The 17218-nt window shown below is 35.7% G+C and overlaps 1 protein-coding gene across 1 annotated transcript in view; it reads left to right on the forward strand.

Annotated features, from left to right (window-relative positions):
* The window catches only part of CSMD1 (CUB and Sushi multiple domains 1), a 1320281-nt gene that overhangs the window by 1198211 nt on the left and 104852 nt on the right, over positions 1 to 17218 (forward strand). The window contains 5 exon segments of the mRNA XM_068415956.1: positions 1097 to 1242; positions 4508 to 4588; positions 4744 to 4793; positions 4795 to 4858; positions 15021 to 15209. Coding sequence (XP_068272057.1) covers positions 1097 to 1242; positions 4508 to 4588; positions 4744 to 4793; positions 4795 to 4858; positions 15021 to 15209 — 530 coding nt within the window.

A 17218-nucleotide genomic window follows, 5' to 3' on the forward strand; every position in this document is an offset into this window, starting at 1 on the left:
TTGTCACTAGTACCAAAGTAGAAATTGGAAGCCTGAATAATCCTGAAAAAGTGTACCAGAGAAAGATAATTAATTTAAATTACATTTTTAAAAATACAAGTTTTATGTACAATTTATATATGTGACATACATTCTTTTAAAATTTGGACAACAGTTTGTCCGTACAGTGGATTTTTCTTTTTATGAACGATGATCTTGATAGGTTCAAGACAGACAAAAATTACTTAATGCTTGGCTTTTTAACAATACAACTGAGGTGAACAAATATCCCTCTGATTTAAAGACTGTCAAAAGTCAAAGCTAACAAATTTCAGAGAGCTTCTAGATAATCTCCAGCCTTCTAAAATACTTATCACAAAAGCCTTTTTATTCAGTTTAGATTAATTACATGTAATATACAAAAAGACCATAAATAAGTGTTGCAGAGCTAAAAAAATTCTTCAGTGATAAAAGCAGGGGTTTTTTTGTTTATTTATTTATTCTGCCTGTTCAGGCCTGAATGTTCAACATGATGATACTGAAAATGAATGCAGCCTGATATTATGGGAGTATATGTCTCTTTGGGTGTCTATCTTACTGTTCAGAAACACAAAACATTTTTTTCCCTTTTTTTCTGCCCTTTTTTTTTTTTTCCTTAGGAGATACCTTTGAGTCTTTGGTATGAATTTAAATGGCAGGAGTAACTTGCAGCTTCCACACCTCTGTATGTGTTAGTCAGTAAGGACTTGTAGTATCTGGGTCAAAAATGTTAGAAATATTATAAGATTACAAGAGTTTTCTATATTTTATCTTCCAGCTGATGTGTACATGAGAAATTTTGGCAGGAACACAGAAAATTTCAGTCAGCCTATAGATTTCTTGCCCATGGAAATATAAAACCTATCATAAAGTACTCCTTGTCTCTCAAAAAATACTAGACTTTGAAGTTCAAAAGAGTATTCCGTGTTGCTAGAAATAAAAAGAAAATTAACTCATTTTGAGTCATTAAGAAAAACATTTTTTACAAAAATTGAACCTGCTCTCCGGAGAAAAGAGACTTAATTTAAATGTTAAGTACAGTATTTCTTCAGCTGATTTTTTATGTTTCCTTTCCTAGGGATGGTCCTGACCATAATTCACCTCAGCTGGGAGTTTTCAGTGGGAACACAGCTCTGGAAACAGCTTACAGTTCCACCAATCAAGTCCTCCTCAAATTTCATAGTGATTTTTCAACGGGAGGATTCTTTGTCCTCAATTTTCATGGTCAGTTTGCTTTATATCATTAACTGCTCATTACCACAATCAATTAGTGAATTTTAAAAATATTTCTTAACTTTGTGCTGTACTGAATGATCTTAAATAAATTTACCATGATTCATGGATTTGTTACTTGTTTTTAAATAAGAGTACAAATTAGTTTTTAACATCATGCATTAAAAAAATCTTAAGAACATTAATTTGTGTCTTTGAATAAACTATGTTCTATCTTTAATGTTAATCATCACTATCTAATATTGAGTTTTTACTTTTTGAATTATTTTGTCCCATTTATTGGTTAATTACTTTTAACCTTCTGTAATGAAATTGTTCACCAGTTGACCATGCTAGGGCTCATGGTAAGAAAGGTTGAAGGGATGCTGTGGGAGGGTTAAAAGACAGCTTTAAGACTGATATGCAGCAAAATACTTTGTTCAAAGTTACAGTCAGGGCTACACAACATGCAAATTGGACATCTAACTCAGAAGTGAAATGCTGAATTCTAGTTCTAGTTCTAATTCTAACTAATTCAACCAAATTTTGTATATTAAATAGCAGATCATTAGCCTTCTGGACTGTAATTCAAAAAGATAGGGTGAATTAATTCACAAGGACAGAAGGAAATGCCAGAGAAAGGGAGTAACTGGAGGTATCTATTTGCATGGGGAAGTCTTTATGAAAATGAAATGTTTTTCTTATTTGTGGTTTTCTCCTAAAAGAAGGGCATGATGCATGGTAACCCAAAGCACTTATCTGAGAAGCAAAAACTAAAGCACCTGGCTTTAGTCATCATGCAGAGAACATGTAGCTCCCACATAACAAGATAGATAGTGCCTGAGAAGCAGACTAGAGGGAATGGTCAGTGAGAGCATTTTCCAGCCTTAAATTGAAGGTACAAAAGCATGCAATTAGTATTTCAGGGCTGATGACTTCAGGTGATAAAAAGGCAAGATACACACTCTATTGCAGTACATAGTGCATTAGTCTAGCAAGGGAGAAAAAAGATTGAATCTGCTTCTTTTTCTCTGCACTATTTCTTTATTTTGCATAATAATATTTTGCATAATGTCCCATGGGTGGAAATCATGTACAATGTGAACAGTGTCCATGCTTTTGAATGAACTCAAAGTTGTGACATAGGCTACTGCTGAGAAAATCCTGCAAACTAGGCTTCTTGAAGACTAAATTGAAGGGATTCCCATTTTTGAGCCCACATACTGGGAGACAGATATAGTTCAGTGAAGTCAGAGTCCTTACTGGGTATGCATATAAGTACAATTTTAAGTTCTTGGAAAATGTTATTGCTGGAGAACTGCTTAGTGTCTATTTCTTAGATACTTGCTGTTACAAGTGTCTAAACAGGTTGCAAAGCTTTTTTCTCAGGTGTTTTCCAGAAAAACTGGTGCTATTATGTGTATATAATAATAATTACATGTATGTGTTTGCATGTATATATAGCAGGAACACCATACACATACATAAGTACACAGGAAAACATATATGCTTTCTCCTCCCTGTCGTTGGAAACAATGGATGAAAAAAACAAACTCTGCATGGATGAAAAACTCTCCATGTTTTTTTTCTTCTCCTTGTAGAATTGCTTTACAGTGATGGGCTATATAAGCTTATGTGGAAGCTAAGGGCTGATTCTCAATATTTTGCGTTTCTTTAACTTCTCAAAAACGGCAAGTGGATAGGACTATCAGCTTACCAGGAGAATTCATGTTCTTGGCTGTGATTTAGTTCCATGAAGAGGAGAGTTTTTCTATAGTATGTGCATTCTGATCATGATCTTAAATCTCCGTTTTGGACTATTTTATCCAGAAATGGCTTCTGCAGCAGTTGTAGGCTTTCTACTCCATTTTAGAAACATGTCAGTCATTGTACTGGTCACCTTCTTTATGAGATTGCTCACAATTTATTGAAACGGATTTGAAGAGTAGAGAATAGATTTTGTTTTAAAGGCATTGTGTTTTGTTTTTTTGTGTAACTTATAGTCACAGTTTAAGGCTGGGCTGGCTATTAAACTGGTAGCAGACGCTCTCTATTAACACTCCTCCCCCCCGCAGAAGGGGAAGGAGGGGAGGGAAGGGAAGAGGGAGAGAGACTTATGGGTTGGAAAGTTAAAACAGTTTTAATGAACTATAATAATGAAAAAGAGTATAATAATAATAATGGAAATAATTAAATATATACAAGTATATACAAAACCAAGATCGAGCTCCCCCCATGTCGGTCACGTCACCACTGGCACTGCAGGGCAGGCTCTGGGAAGGCCCAGGCTGGGCCCAGCGATGGATGGGAACTGGATTCAAGGATGCACGGATCAGGATCGGGGGCAGCAGGAAAATGGACAGCGTCCTCTTTGGACACCAGCCATAGCAGAAGGGGTGAGACCCTCGTGATCCCCCCGCTTTATACCGAGAATGACATGTACGGGATGGAATACCTTCATTGGTCAATTTTAGGTCATCTGCCCTGTCCGCTCCTCCCTGCAGGTGCAACCCTTCTATGACTCTTCACTCGTAATCAGTGAGGAATTTAGCAGTGACCTTGGTTTCTCTAAGAACAAGTAGAGCAAGAACCTTTCTGCATAACATCCCTACCAGTGCCTCAGTGATAACTATAAACTTCGAGTGTTATCAGTCCTGGAAGCAGACACTGTCTGCGAAACATGCAGTTAGTTTCAGAAAGTGCAGTTATTTAGAAGAAACTTAGCTGAAAGTAAGAATCACTGAAAGAAAAATTGGCCAAACCAGGAAACTTATACAATATTATTTATTATTATTATTATTGTTATTACTGCTGTTTCTTCTTAAAGTAAATATATATACCTACATCCTGAGAAAAATTAACTCTAAGTATGCTTGAATGAAGAAAGAATATGACAGGCCAGGTATGTGACAGGTAATTACAGGTTTTCCACTAATCTGTGATTTATAACCATTAGCCCTATCACATTATTCAAGGGCAGCTACATGAAACAGCAGCCTTGTAGCTGCAAAAATCTCCTCATAAACATCACAGCTGCACCCAGTCCTACAATGGATCTATAACTAGCTGGGCAGTGTAATGTACTATCTATACTGATAATTTTTTTTTTTTTCAGATAATATGTAATGTCGTAACATTTAACTTGGAAAATGTTATGAGAGACCATGAGGTTCAGTGCAGCTTTCATAATTTGGGAAGTGTGAACAGGAAAGGAACTTTATGTAAAATAATTCTTTACACACCAATATTTAATCTTTTTTTTCACTTAAATTTGCAGCTTATCAGTTGAAGAAGTGTCAGCCTCCACCCACAGTTCCACATGCAGATTTGTTTACAGAAGATGACGATTTTGAAATAGGTGAAAAATAGTATCTCCTTTTCTTTCTTATGTTTTCACTTAAATTCTAATTAAACTAAACTATTAATATATTTCATCTTCCACCAAAGATTTTGATATACTTCTGTTTGAGGGTTTTTTTTTGGTTTTTAACTTTTTGTCAATAACTATTTCAGGAGATTTTGCAAAGTACAAGTGCCATCCCGGTTTCACCCTTGTTGGACAAAGATATATTAACCTGCAAACTGAATGCACAGTTGCAGTTTGAAGGATCCTCTCCATCTTGTGAAGGTAAATATATTCTTGCATGGTCTGCATATCATTAGTATGCATCCTTTTTTATCTTCCTATGCATTAAGCATCAAAGTTTTGGGCACTGTATATTCATTAATGTTTAAAAGAAAAGTTTCCATTTATTTCTTCAATATCTAAGAAATGCACACGTTTTCAAGTTGGTTCCTAAAGTTTTTGCACAGACATTCAATTCTTTAGAATCAAAAGACAAGTAGCTATTAACTATTTAAACTACACCATTAATTAAACACTGATTTCTAAAATTAATTTAAATTGTTTAACATTGTTTCATATCAAACCAAAGATTTCTTTTCACTCCTGAAGAGTTTTAAAAATATGTATTTAAATTAAGCTTTCAAAATAAAATAAGAAGTTATTCTCTCTGCTTTCACAAATATGGTGACATTGTGTGACAAAGTTACATGAAAAATGTGTTCTAAAATATGTGGCAACTTTAAATTCATGGAAGCACTAAAAATCTTTCAACTATTCATTGTTTATAATTACAGTATTTCAAACAAGGAATTTAAAACTTCAATATGAATAATGTTTAGGTGTGCATTCATATGCAACTTGCTCATCTTCATGGAAAACAAGTATATCTTGGAGATTTGTACTCAGTTTTCCAAATTATGTTTTTCAACAGATGCTGTTGGTTATTTTTTCTTTAGTTTGTTTTAGTTTGTTAAAGAGTGGACGGCAAAAATATTTTGAAATGTTGAAAAAGTGATTGAGAAAGCATCTATAGAATTTTGTCCTATTTTGAAATGTTGAAAAAGTGATGGAGAAAGCATCTATAGAATTTTGTCCTAAGTACCTCAATTTTTTTTGGGGGATAAATGTTACTGATGAGATGCCATCATTGAAATTTTAAGGAAGTCAAAAAGTGATCAGGAGGTCTCATATTCATAACAAATTAACTAGGATTAGCTTTGATCTATAATACATAATTATGGATGGAGCATCTTGCATATCATGAGGTATCAACATCCATATGCACAACAGGTAACACTGGAACACAGCAATTATTATGACACTTTATTAATAGCTGCATGTGTACCTTCCTTCCTGTTACCCTGGCTCTCTATTTCCATGATTTAACAATTCAGTAATTTAAAAGAGCCATAGTATAAGCTGCATTAGTTTCCTATGTATTATGATGCATAATATATTTGATACATCTATAAGTAATTTGTCCGTATGAATACCTATGTTCAAGTAAAGATTTTAGTCTGCCCCTTTCTTATCTTGTGCATACAATAATCTGGGATCTGTCATAGACCGAGAGAGAGGGACTCCATGTCCCTGTTTTGGGTGGAAAAGATTCAGTATTACTTTCAGGACCCTCACCATAAAAATATGCAAAAGTAATAAGAAAATTGTATATTTCTGTATATTTCTTGATCAGGTAACTCAATACTTATTGATGTTTGATTTTTTTTCCAATCAGTGTATTTTAATAAGATGATTGTACTGCAAATCCAGGTTTCAATTTTAAGTTAACAGTAACAGCAGTAACAACTCTAGACTATGACAATTACAGTTAAATAAAAAATGAAAGCCTAAAATAAACTGAACAATTATTGTAAAAACTACAGAGATATTACGAGTTTCTGATAATGATTAGCCATCTGTTAAGTCAGGGGAGTACTTTATTTCCAACAATTCTTACAGATGCTGTGGAAACTAGGGGCTTTCTCTGATGGTAGCAGCACTTGTTTCTTTGCAGTCCTTCGAGACATTGCAGATGAATGCTTGCAGCTCTCTACTTCCCTTATAGACTTTGTTGATTTTGTGTTTTTCTTCCCTTGCTTGTATTTGTGATTTATGGTTTTTCAAAACTACCCTGTATACTAAAGTTACTGGAACTTTACTGTTTTATAGGTTGTTCCTAATTGATTGTTAGGAATATCTTTACTATGCATGTTTTTTTCCATGAAAAGGATTAAATAACACGGTTCCAGTTGAGAAGTAGATTACCACCTGTTAATGTCTTTAAGTCTTGTATTCGTTTGATATGAATACAGCAGAACTTTGTTTTGATAACAAAAAAAAAGCCGTTGGAGTAATTCAGAAACAGAAGACAATGGGAGTGATGCTGCTGCAGTAGCCTCCCTCACTGAGAGGGTGGTAGGGAAATTGTATATAAAACACATATTTTGAAAGCCTGCTTTTCCCTTTGCAGTACTTGGATAAATTGCATGTACGTTTATTGCATGAGTCTTGAGGTGACTGTAGCCACAGCAGCGTTCTGCTTAACGCTTTTGGTTATTAGCTCGCGGTCCTTGAGAAATGAGAAGAGCAGTGATTTGGTCAGGGACTGGTGAAAGCTCAAGTATGTCTTTAATGCAGCTGTGTGCACGTGTGCATGGAGTCGTGTATGTGCTGTGCAGTCACCACAGACCCCTGGCTGGAGAAGAGGACACTCAGAGGTGACCTTATTGCAGTCTACAACTGCCTGAAGGAGGTTGTAGTGGAGTGGGAGTCAGTCTCTTCTCCCAGGCAACTAGTGATAGGACAACAGGACATAGCCTCAAGCTTCACCAGGGGAGGTTCAGGTTGGACATTGGGAAGCATTTCTTTTCAGAAAGGGTCATTAGACATTCAAGGGGCTGCCCAGGGAGGTGGTGGAGTCACCATCTCTGGATATGTTTAAGAAAAGACTGGACATGGCACTTAGTGCCATGGTCTAGTTGACATGGTGGTGTCAGGGCAATGGTTGGACTCGACGATCCCAGAGGTCTCTTCCAACCTGATTGATTCTGTGATTCTGTGATTCTGTAACCGGAGGCATTAGAGAAAGACTCTGGCACAGTTGCTTTGGACAGACATAAGAGAGGAGTTTCTTTAGATGACTTGGGGTGCAACTGATTTCCTTTCTTCAGACAAGTTGTATCTTCAAATAAATTTAATTTTCCTTTCTGGAAAGTAGAATGACTTGATTTTATTCTTATCTCAGCCACTCCAATACATCTGTCTCTCTATATGAATTATTACGATGGAGATAAATGTTGAAATGAATTCCTATTTTATTCACCAATCTCAGTGACCATTTCTACATCATTCTGAATGAATGACCTCCACGGCATCTGTAATCGCACCACACCATACTTTTCTTACAGCTCCCTTTTCCTTCCTGTCTGGTCTGTCTGAGGACAGATATTCTCATAATGCTTGGTACTGTGATAACTTGCCAGGTGTTGTCTAATGTGCAGAGCTCTAGGCATCCTACAGAACATACTTTCATTGTGCATGAATTTATGTTTACCAGTAGTTGATAATTTGTGATTTGTTTATACACTTGGAGCCTCTTCTCTCATCCTACCCTTATATCCTATTGCTACAGATTTCTTTTCTTTTTTATTTGTTGTTAAGGAAATGTAGAGTTGTGAATTAAAGCATGATGAGCATTGCAACAGCAAGAAATACTCCTGTATTGGTTACAAAAATTGACATACTAATAAAACAGCTAATTGGCATTCAGTGTAAGGTAGAGGTGTCTAATCTGGCTGCTCAAAACACTTAAATGAGAGAGGTGGTGTGATAATATTGTCCTAGTGTGGTGATGATGTTTATGAATAAAAAGATAAATCAAAGATGGAGACATTAGAAGTAGTATTAGAGTTAAGAATATCAGTCAGGCTTTCCCCAAAACAACTCAATCAGATTTCTCCAAAAGCCAGATTAGGTAATCTCTTTCTTGAAATTAGGGTGAGAGTGTTATGCTGTCCTACAGAATGACTGTTCTCGTGTCTCTTCTCTGTCCCACCATACTCAATTTCATGCAACTGCGTAACATAAAGATCTTTGTTATTTCCTGTTATTTTTCTGTAAACATTGCCTGTATGTAGGAAGTTATGCAAACTAACAAATAACACTACTTAGAATTTGCAAGAATATGATTAAAAATGAAGTAAAATAGCTTGCTTGTATCCTCCAATATGAATAAAGCAGTTTCTTTTAATGTTTATTCCTGTTATCATTCCAAACCATTTTACAGTAGGTACTTTAAAACTCATGGTATATAAATAAATGATCATTAAATATTTACTGGGGCTCAAGTATCTAATTCTGTGTTTTGCAATTCAGATTTTCTTGATTGGTAAACTTCACATCAATTCGTAAACTTCTAAATGTGTAGGGAGTTAAATCACGCTGTAACTTAGGTGGCAGAAGAGAGTCCAGAAGGTATAAAATGTAATACTGAAGAATATAATGTTAATGTATTATTTGATTGACAAATAAAAGAAACGGTATTAACAATGGAATATGTATGCCTCAACTGAAGCAATTTGTGTGACTTTGTATTTAGGAGTATTCTGTTTTGAAACACCATGTTAAAGGTAAGAGCTAATTCTAGAACAAAAGGGTCCGAATTGCAGATTTTTCTTTTCACCTGTTGCGGGTATAATGCCAAGAAAATAGCACTGTGGAATTTTTTTTTTATTCAATTGATACATATTAGTTTTTAGTGGTTTTTGAAAATGGATGTGCCTTTTGTTTTATAGAGCAAGGTGAAGCAGTATCTCAATTTTATGTCTTTAACCATATGAATCTTGTGAAATGTTCAAGTCTAGCTTCCACCCTAAAGATTGTCATGTATTCAGCAGCTAAGCTTACTCTGGGGGGAAGCTGGTGAGTATTTCATTATGGTGGAGAAAGAGAGCCAGCAAAGGCTGACAAGGTGAAGATCGCCAATTTGCCATGTAACCCAGCTGTGCAGCCAACCCCCCAAACTGCAAAGGACCAATACACTGTATGCCTTCCCATGCCCTTGAATTACTCCAGAACTGTACCTCTCCTAAGTTCCTGTGTATGTCTCCTGTGAATAGTTGAGGTTGGAAGCGATTTCTTGTCTAATGACTTAACCATAGGAAGTGAATCTTGGCCATAGGAAGTTAGAGCTATAGCTTGCTATGTAAGGAGATTTGGCCGTCTCTGCTCTAGCATAGGAGAGGTACTAAGCTATTTACATCTTAGAAGGACATAAGAATTTCATTTTTACTTGAATTTTCTGCCCTAAGAATATGCTGAGGGAGGCTTCACAAGACACTATTTTTGTCTCAGTACCACAGAAAAATATTCTATAGCCTTTTTCACCCTTCGCATTACTATTTGCTCTGGTTTGTATTAGAGAGGTGTATTTTTTTCACATAAACGGTAGTTCTTCCTTTTGGAAGTTGTTCTGTTAATAAACTTTTGAAGTCCACTAAGTGAATACAATAGAATATGTGGAGGAAAGAAGCCCTACAGCATTTGTGCATTGATCTGTTTCTTGTGCTGTGTACATGTCATGATTTGTTCAAGGAAATTCTCTGACCTTTAAGCTGTTGATTTTTAATATTCACCCACCAAAGAAATGTTCTTAATTGCAAAGCAACATCATACTTTTCCTCAATTACGAGAGAAGGGCATGAGGAAACATCTGCAAAAGGCACATTTTCGCCTGGGGTAAATAAACTAGTTTCAGGTCCCTTCTTGAGAATCAGCTGTGAGAAATGAGAAACCTAGCAGCAATCTTTCTCTGTTATTGATAACTTTTACCAGCTTTTGAAAAAAATTATTTTGTTGTTGTTATTTTTTAAAACCTATCAAACAAGCTATCTCCTTGCCTTTTTTTCTGCTTCACTTCTTGTCTCTGATGTCCTTTACAAGAAAAAATAGATGATCTAAGAGCAAGGCAGGTGAAAGAAAAAGGCAAAAAAAGGTAATTTCTGTTTGTTTTTTTTTTTATCTGCCCCCAACCCACAATTTCTTAGTCCTGTCTCTTTTTAATTTTGCAGACCATTCTTAAAGTGGCCAATTTCATCTGGAGCATTTTCAGAGGTTTTGAAGATGTTCACAGTTAAGATATATGTGCTTTCTTGAGTGTGATTATCTTTCTTCTTATTCTATGACATTTTTTTTTCCCCAAAGGAAACTAGCAATTTTCACTTCTTTGGATTGGTGACTTTTCTGTATTTTTTCACTGCATTTCCTGCCTGGCTCCATTTCTTTCTTTTACTTGTAGTTCAGTTTCTTGAATTAGTGAAGAATATCTCAAACACTTTATGACAATGTTCTGTGGATTACTGTAAACTGATCTCAGGTTTTTCAAACTGTAATTTTGAATCTTATTGTTACTTGAAAATCCTTCATCACAGATTCAAAAAAATTGTACTGCATTAAGTAAACAGAAGTTCATGCAGCTAATTCTTAAGAAGATACTTATAGTGCACCACTTTGGAAATGATACCTGTGGAAACTTAGCTGAAAGAGCACCTATATAAAGGGCTGTGATAATAAATTTTTAGATTAACCCAACTATAAATATTTCTGGAAGAATGAACCATTACACTTTCCATTTTATGAGTAATTTGACCAATGGTCATTTTCATAACTCCCTAAGATGCTGAGGAAAATCAAGCAACAAAAGGCAGATATCCTTACCATCTCTGCTGTTAGTTTTTAGATACGGCACGTTTACTAAAACCACTCCAGAGGTACTTGCTACAATCCCATATCTTCCTTCCAAATGTCCTGTGCTACTTTTTTTGGCATGTTAACTGATCGTAGCCATTTCTTAAAGCATAGTTTTTCCAGAGAAGTGATAGTTTTCCAGTGTTGAAAAGAATAATAGAATAGTTTGGGTTGGAAGGGACCTTTAAAGGTCATCTAGTCCAATCCCCCTGCAATAAGCAGGGGGATTGGACATCTTCAGCTACATCAGGTTGCTCAGAGCCCTGTACAACCTGATCTTGAACATTTCCAGGGATGTGGCATCTTCCACCTCTCTGGGCAACTAGTTCCAGTGTTTCACCACTGTCATTATAAAAAATTTATTCCTTATATCTAGTCTAAAACTACCCTCTTTTAGTTTGAAAACATTACCCCTTGTCCTATCGCAACAGGGCCTGCTAAATAGTCTGTCCCCATCTTGTGTTGAGAGTTCCAGAGCTGGACGCAGTACTCCAGGTGGGGTCTCACCAGAGCACGGTAGAGGGGCAAAATCACCTCCTTGACCCGCTGGCCACAATTCTTTCAATGCAGGCCAATGTACGGTTGGCCTTCTGGGCTGCAAGTGCACATTGCCAGCTCGTGTCCAGCTTTTCATCCACCAGTACCCACAAGTCCTTCTCCGCAGGGCTCCTCTCAATCCCTTCACTCTCCAGCCTGTATTGATACCGCGGATTGCCCCAACCCAGGTGCAGGACCTTGCACTTGGCCTTGGTGAACCTCATGAGGTTCACATGGGCCCACTTTTCAAGCCTGTGTCTGTGTCTCACTGTGTCAGTGAATCATTGTGTCTCACTCGTCGTGAAAAGTCTGACAGCATTACTGATTTCTCCAGGATACTTGTAATTTATTACTTTGAAGATCAGCTCTTAATCCACAAGTTGCTTTAGTAGACTTTAACATTATAACAAATATTCTGGTGAAGCCAATACTTGACCAGTAAAAGCCATCTTCTTTTCTTTAAAACAGTCTTCTAGCATAAGCAAAGGATACTACGAGGTAAAGCAGGTTGTGGAACTGTGTCAGTCAGCTACTCTTCATAACTGAAGAGCAGTTTTACTGCATGTCTGACAGGAAATGCCACATAGCTTACCAAACTTCTGTTCAGCAGTAAGTCTCATTTATTTAACTAAGGGAAAATAGTTATCATTATTTATCTGACATTATGTTTCCATCTGATGTTGTTCTGTGATAAGTTGCTCTTTTTCTTGTACTTGCTGCAGATTCATGAGTCAGAGCACTTGTTGACTGTATTTTCTCAAGTTGTTCTCTTATTCTGAAGAATATAGGAAGTCAAAGTAACAGTGTGTTTCATTTTAAGATGAGAAAGAGAAGGTACTGTCATTAAATACGTGCAACACTGTATTCTTACACAGAAGCTTGTGTGAAATTTCTGGGTGTAATTTGGCTACAGGTGTTTCTATTTCAAGAGACAATCCCTGAATTAAAATTGTCAAAAGGATTCTTACTACTTTATATACCATTAACCCGTAGGCTTTCCCTCTCTTACGATGTCTTCTCTGAAAAATGGCTTTACCTCTTAGAGATACTGTCTGCTACAGCCAGTGCTGCCAAATGATAGCAAAAAGGGACACATACCAAGGAAAAATTATTTGCTTGCCTTTTTTTCCCCAGCCCACACCTTGTTCTCCCTGCTTGATGGTGTATTCTCACTTGCATATTACATCCCTCTTTTTCACAAGCTGTCATTTTTCTCTCTGACTGCAGAAAGATGAGGGGGAGGAGAGGAAGAGAGGGTTTCAAAAATTTAATATTTCTTCCTGCATTTGCTGGAATAATAATGCTATATATTCTCCAGTCTATTAGAACAGACTGAAGAAGAAAAGATTATGACAAAAATGAGTAATAAGTAGTTTTACTTTTTTATGCTCTCCCCCCTTCTTATATCCCTAAATAATCAGAGTGGCTTTTAGATAAGTGATTTATAATTTATGCTATAGTATTAAAAAATCACAAATGAAGAAAAATCACCCTGAATTTTGTGCTCAAGGCTCAATCTGTAAGTCAGATGTAGGGAAGTTTTGGAACAGTCAGAAAAGACTGTTTTAGTTGCTTTTTTCTAAACTTTGGTGCCATTAAGAAATTGTTAGTCTTCAGAAAATGGGTTTGTAAGTTAAGTTTTAAACTCATATCTTTCTCACTTAATGTATTATTATTTAAAATATTCTAAAGAATCTGGGACAGTGAATGGAATTTTGCGTTGTCCAACTCAGGCACGTACACTTCCTTTTACCTTCCACATGCAGATCTGGAAGACTACCTAGGTTAGAGAAAGGACAGGAGTAAGCCAGCTTCTCAAAGGTAAAGGTTTATGCACTATATAGGAAAGTGATAGTTAATTTATATGTGGATTAATTGATAAAATTCCTATTTTGTTTGCATTGTTACTTCTGGTGGAGGGTTCAGATTTTTCCCCAGTGTATGGAACAGAAGGTAAAGACTGGACATCTTTTATAAAATAAAATTTCCTTCTGTACCAGAATGCTTAATTTCTCTGAGAGGAAAATTAAAGATAAATCCTGATGCTATTTTCAAAAAGTTTAAAGCAAGATTCTTCTTGACTACAACTGAATGTAAATTTTGCCTCCAAGTTTTTAAAGGGCCAGCTCAGGGAAATGGTACAGTTTTTAATGTTTGTTTCCAATAGTCATGTGTGTTTTTTCCGCTGTAACATATTTTTTCCTCTGATCATTTTTCCTCTGTTGTTATGTTTTTCACCTTTCCTATAACCTTTAATTTATGCAAGCACTTGGGTATTGTGCCAGACAGTTTCCAGGAATGCATTTCTGTCAAGATATATTTGTGAATTTTACACAAAAAACATTGTTAAAATACACATGTATTATGAAACTGTGGACGAATGTATCGGACTTCAACAGCAGACATGAACAGTCCTGCATGAGAAGCAAAATGTTAAAGAAAAACAGTGACCACCAAAAGAATTTCTTAACCAAAATCAATATTTAGGATATAAAATTTACCGCATTTTAATATAGTATGCTCCTTGTCTTATTCAGAGATCATAAACACCTATGAATACCAGGTGAAACTGTTTGCAAAATGTTATGAGTTTGAAGTTTAAATAACGGGGAAGTGGTTGCTGAGGAGTTCTTAGATGACTCAGAGTATTCTGTATCCAAAATAAATCCTTTGCACAAAACATGTATGTTTTCGAATGGTCTGGTGTGCCTAGAAATTCGAATACATTGTCATGTTCATGTAACAGATTTCATTCTTAAAAGTGGGTGGTTTTTTTTAAGATTTCAAATAGAAGACAACAACCAGGTTTCCAAATTAAAAGTTTTACTAGGACTTTTACCTCATCTGTGTGAATGATCACACCAGCATATGTGAATCCCTTGCTGTAAACCCTTTGGGCTGTGATATCTTTCTGGATTAATGTTTTACTATAATTAGGATCCTGTTTCATAAATAAAAGGTTTTTAAACGTAGTCCTGTTTCTACTTGTGCTAAAGGGAACTTTGTTGTTCCTTCTATCTAGAATATTATTTTAACATGTTTTCATTTCAAAACTGAAACTGAAGCATACATATCTCTGAAAAATAATACTATTTTGTTTATGGAAAAGAAACACTTTATTTCATTGCTATTCTTATTGTTCTTCTTGTTGTGTCCTTTTTAGCCCAATGTCCAGCAAATGAAATCCGTACAGAATCATCAGGAGTGATCCTCAGTCCAGGTTACCCAGGCACCTATCCCAACTCTCAGACCTGTTCTTGGACTATAAAGGTTGAGCCAGGATACAACATCTCCATCTTTGTAGAAATGTTTCAAAGTGAAAAACAATTTGATGAGCTGGAGGTATTTGATGGTAAGAGAGATTTAAATTCCAGCTAACGACAAAAGAACAAATATCGGGTCGAGTGGGGCTTGATTTCCAATTGTTGGTTTCATAATCCAGTGATACGTCTGAAAATTAAACAATACTCCAGTATTTCTATTATTTTTGCCTTAAATCTAAATATGTTAGCCAATGAAAGTTTTTATAGATGTATTCAAGACAAAGAAGCTTTTAAATTTTCTTAGGTATTGTTAGAGGAGGATCAGTAGCAGCTGCAGCATCCCTATGAAAGTCAAAGTTTTCTGTTTCCTGGGAAATGTATGAAGGTGTCTGAAGGGAGAAGTTAACATGCTGGTTTGTAATGGATCATTTCTGGTGAGGAAATATTTTGGGGTTATAATTCCATTTGTCCAATTTAATAAAATTATTTGAGTCTAAATACTCTAATTTGAGTCCAAATGCCCAGTCTAGTTTCTCCATAGCATAGCAGAATCAGTGCTTCACATTGTTTGATTAAACCCCTGTTGTTTTGGGACAAAGAGTAATGACAAAACCTCAGTTTTTGGGGTGTTAGTCATAGCAGTACCTCTTGAAGGGCCCTATTTAATTATCATCCTGTTCTTACTTTCTACTGAATTCTGAGCTTATTATCACTCGGTTTGTTCTCATTGATTGATGAGAATAACTAGTCCCTGATTGTTCTTTAATATATTTTTATTCATTTGGAGACCATTATAATATCTTCACTCATCAACCAAGAATATGTGATAACTATGATAGAACTGATTAATATTCACTATGGGAGTTTCATAACATGAAGAATATTAAAAGGTCATATCTTTTGAGGTATCTTGCTCTAAATATTTTTCTTAAGTAGTAGGTTTTTAATGTCTGAAATTATTAATTTTTTCACTTTTGATAACAGCATTCTGAAAAAAAACACAATATTTTTCAGTCTTTTAAAAAAGCCAGTTAATGAGCATATTTTTTTCTTTATAATGTGTGTGTTGGTCCATGTCAGGTTAGTGGAGAAAATAGTCTGAAAAATATCTAGTAAGACTGTCTTTTCCAACACTATTTTATATTAAACATCAAGAAAATATGTAGTGTGCTTGGAACTTTTTTAGTGGTCTGGTCACTTTCTTTTCTTTTGAAAAGTTCTGTTGAAACTGCTTAATGTTCCTGATGAAGATTTTTGATTTCTTTCTTATGCATTTAAATTTAATGAAACAAGATTATCAATAATAGATCTGAGAGAATTATCATAGTTGCTACATTTTTAAGCATTGTCATTTCATGACATGAAATCACATTCTTACAAATTCTAGTGCAGCTCTACTGAAGCAATTTTTTCTACCACCTACTAGCAAACTTAAATGAGAAAGATAATGGCATATTTATAACCTCTCAATACAGTACCATTTAGAGATACCTGAGCTAGCTCTTAACAAGTTGATATTTAACTATGTGCCTTGCAGAGATACTTGCTTGTGTCCCTGTGGCCACATTAGCAATGTGCTTTGCTAGGCTAATTAGTTTTACATCTCAACATAATGAGTTTGTTGGGGCAGAAGGCAATGCTGATGTGGCTATACTATTTCCAGTGATGGATATAACTCAGACTAGCTCATTCAGAGCTAGCTTAGGTATTTCCCTGCATTGCTGCGTATACGCAATATCCTGGGACCTTGTGTGGTCCAAAACAGCATACCTTTTTTTAAGTTAGTAGAACTGCACTGATCTATCTACACCAGGTAAAGATACATCACCAAACTTTACACAGAAACTATATAAAGATTGGCAAGACAACTTTTAGAGGAACAGTATTTGCTAAGGCACAGGTCTCTAGTTACTTTATAAGGCAGCTTCGCAATGCAAACCAAAATAGTGACTACCCCTAATGGACTGCATTGTAAATTATGGTGCTTCAGCAGCTGGATGATGATCAGTATAGGCATCCAGTCAATAAGGCCACCCTGGTCAGCTGGGAGCAATAAGCCCATTAGCCATTCCCACGTATCAGTCATAGCCTTAGGAAA

Source organism: Nyctibius grandis, chromosome 1 (assembly GCF_013368605.1).
Source record: "Nyctibius grandis isolate bNycGra1 chromosome 1, bNycGra1.pri, whole genome shotgun sequence".
Classification (NCBI taxonomy): Eukaryota; Metazoa; Chordata; class Aves; order Nyctibiiformes; family Nyctibiidae; genus Nyctibius; species Nyctibius grandis.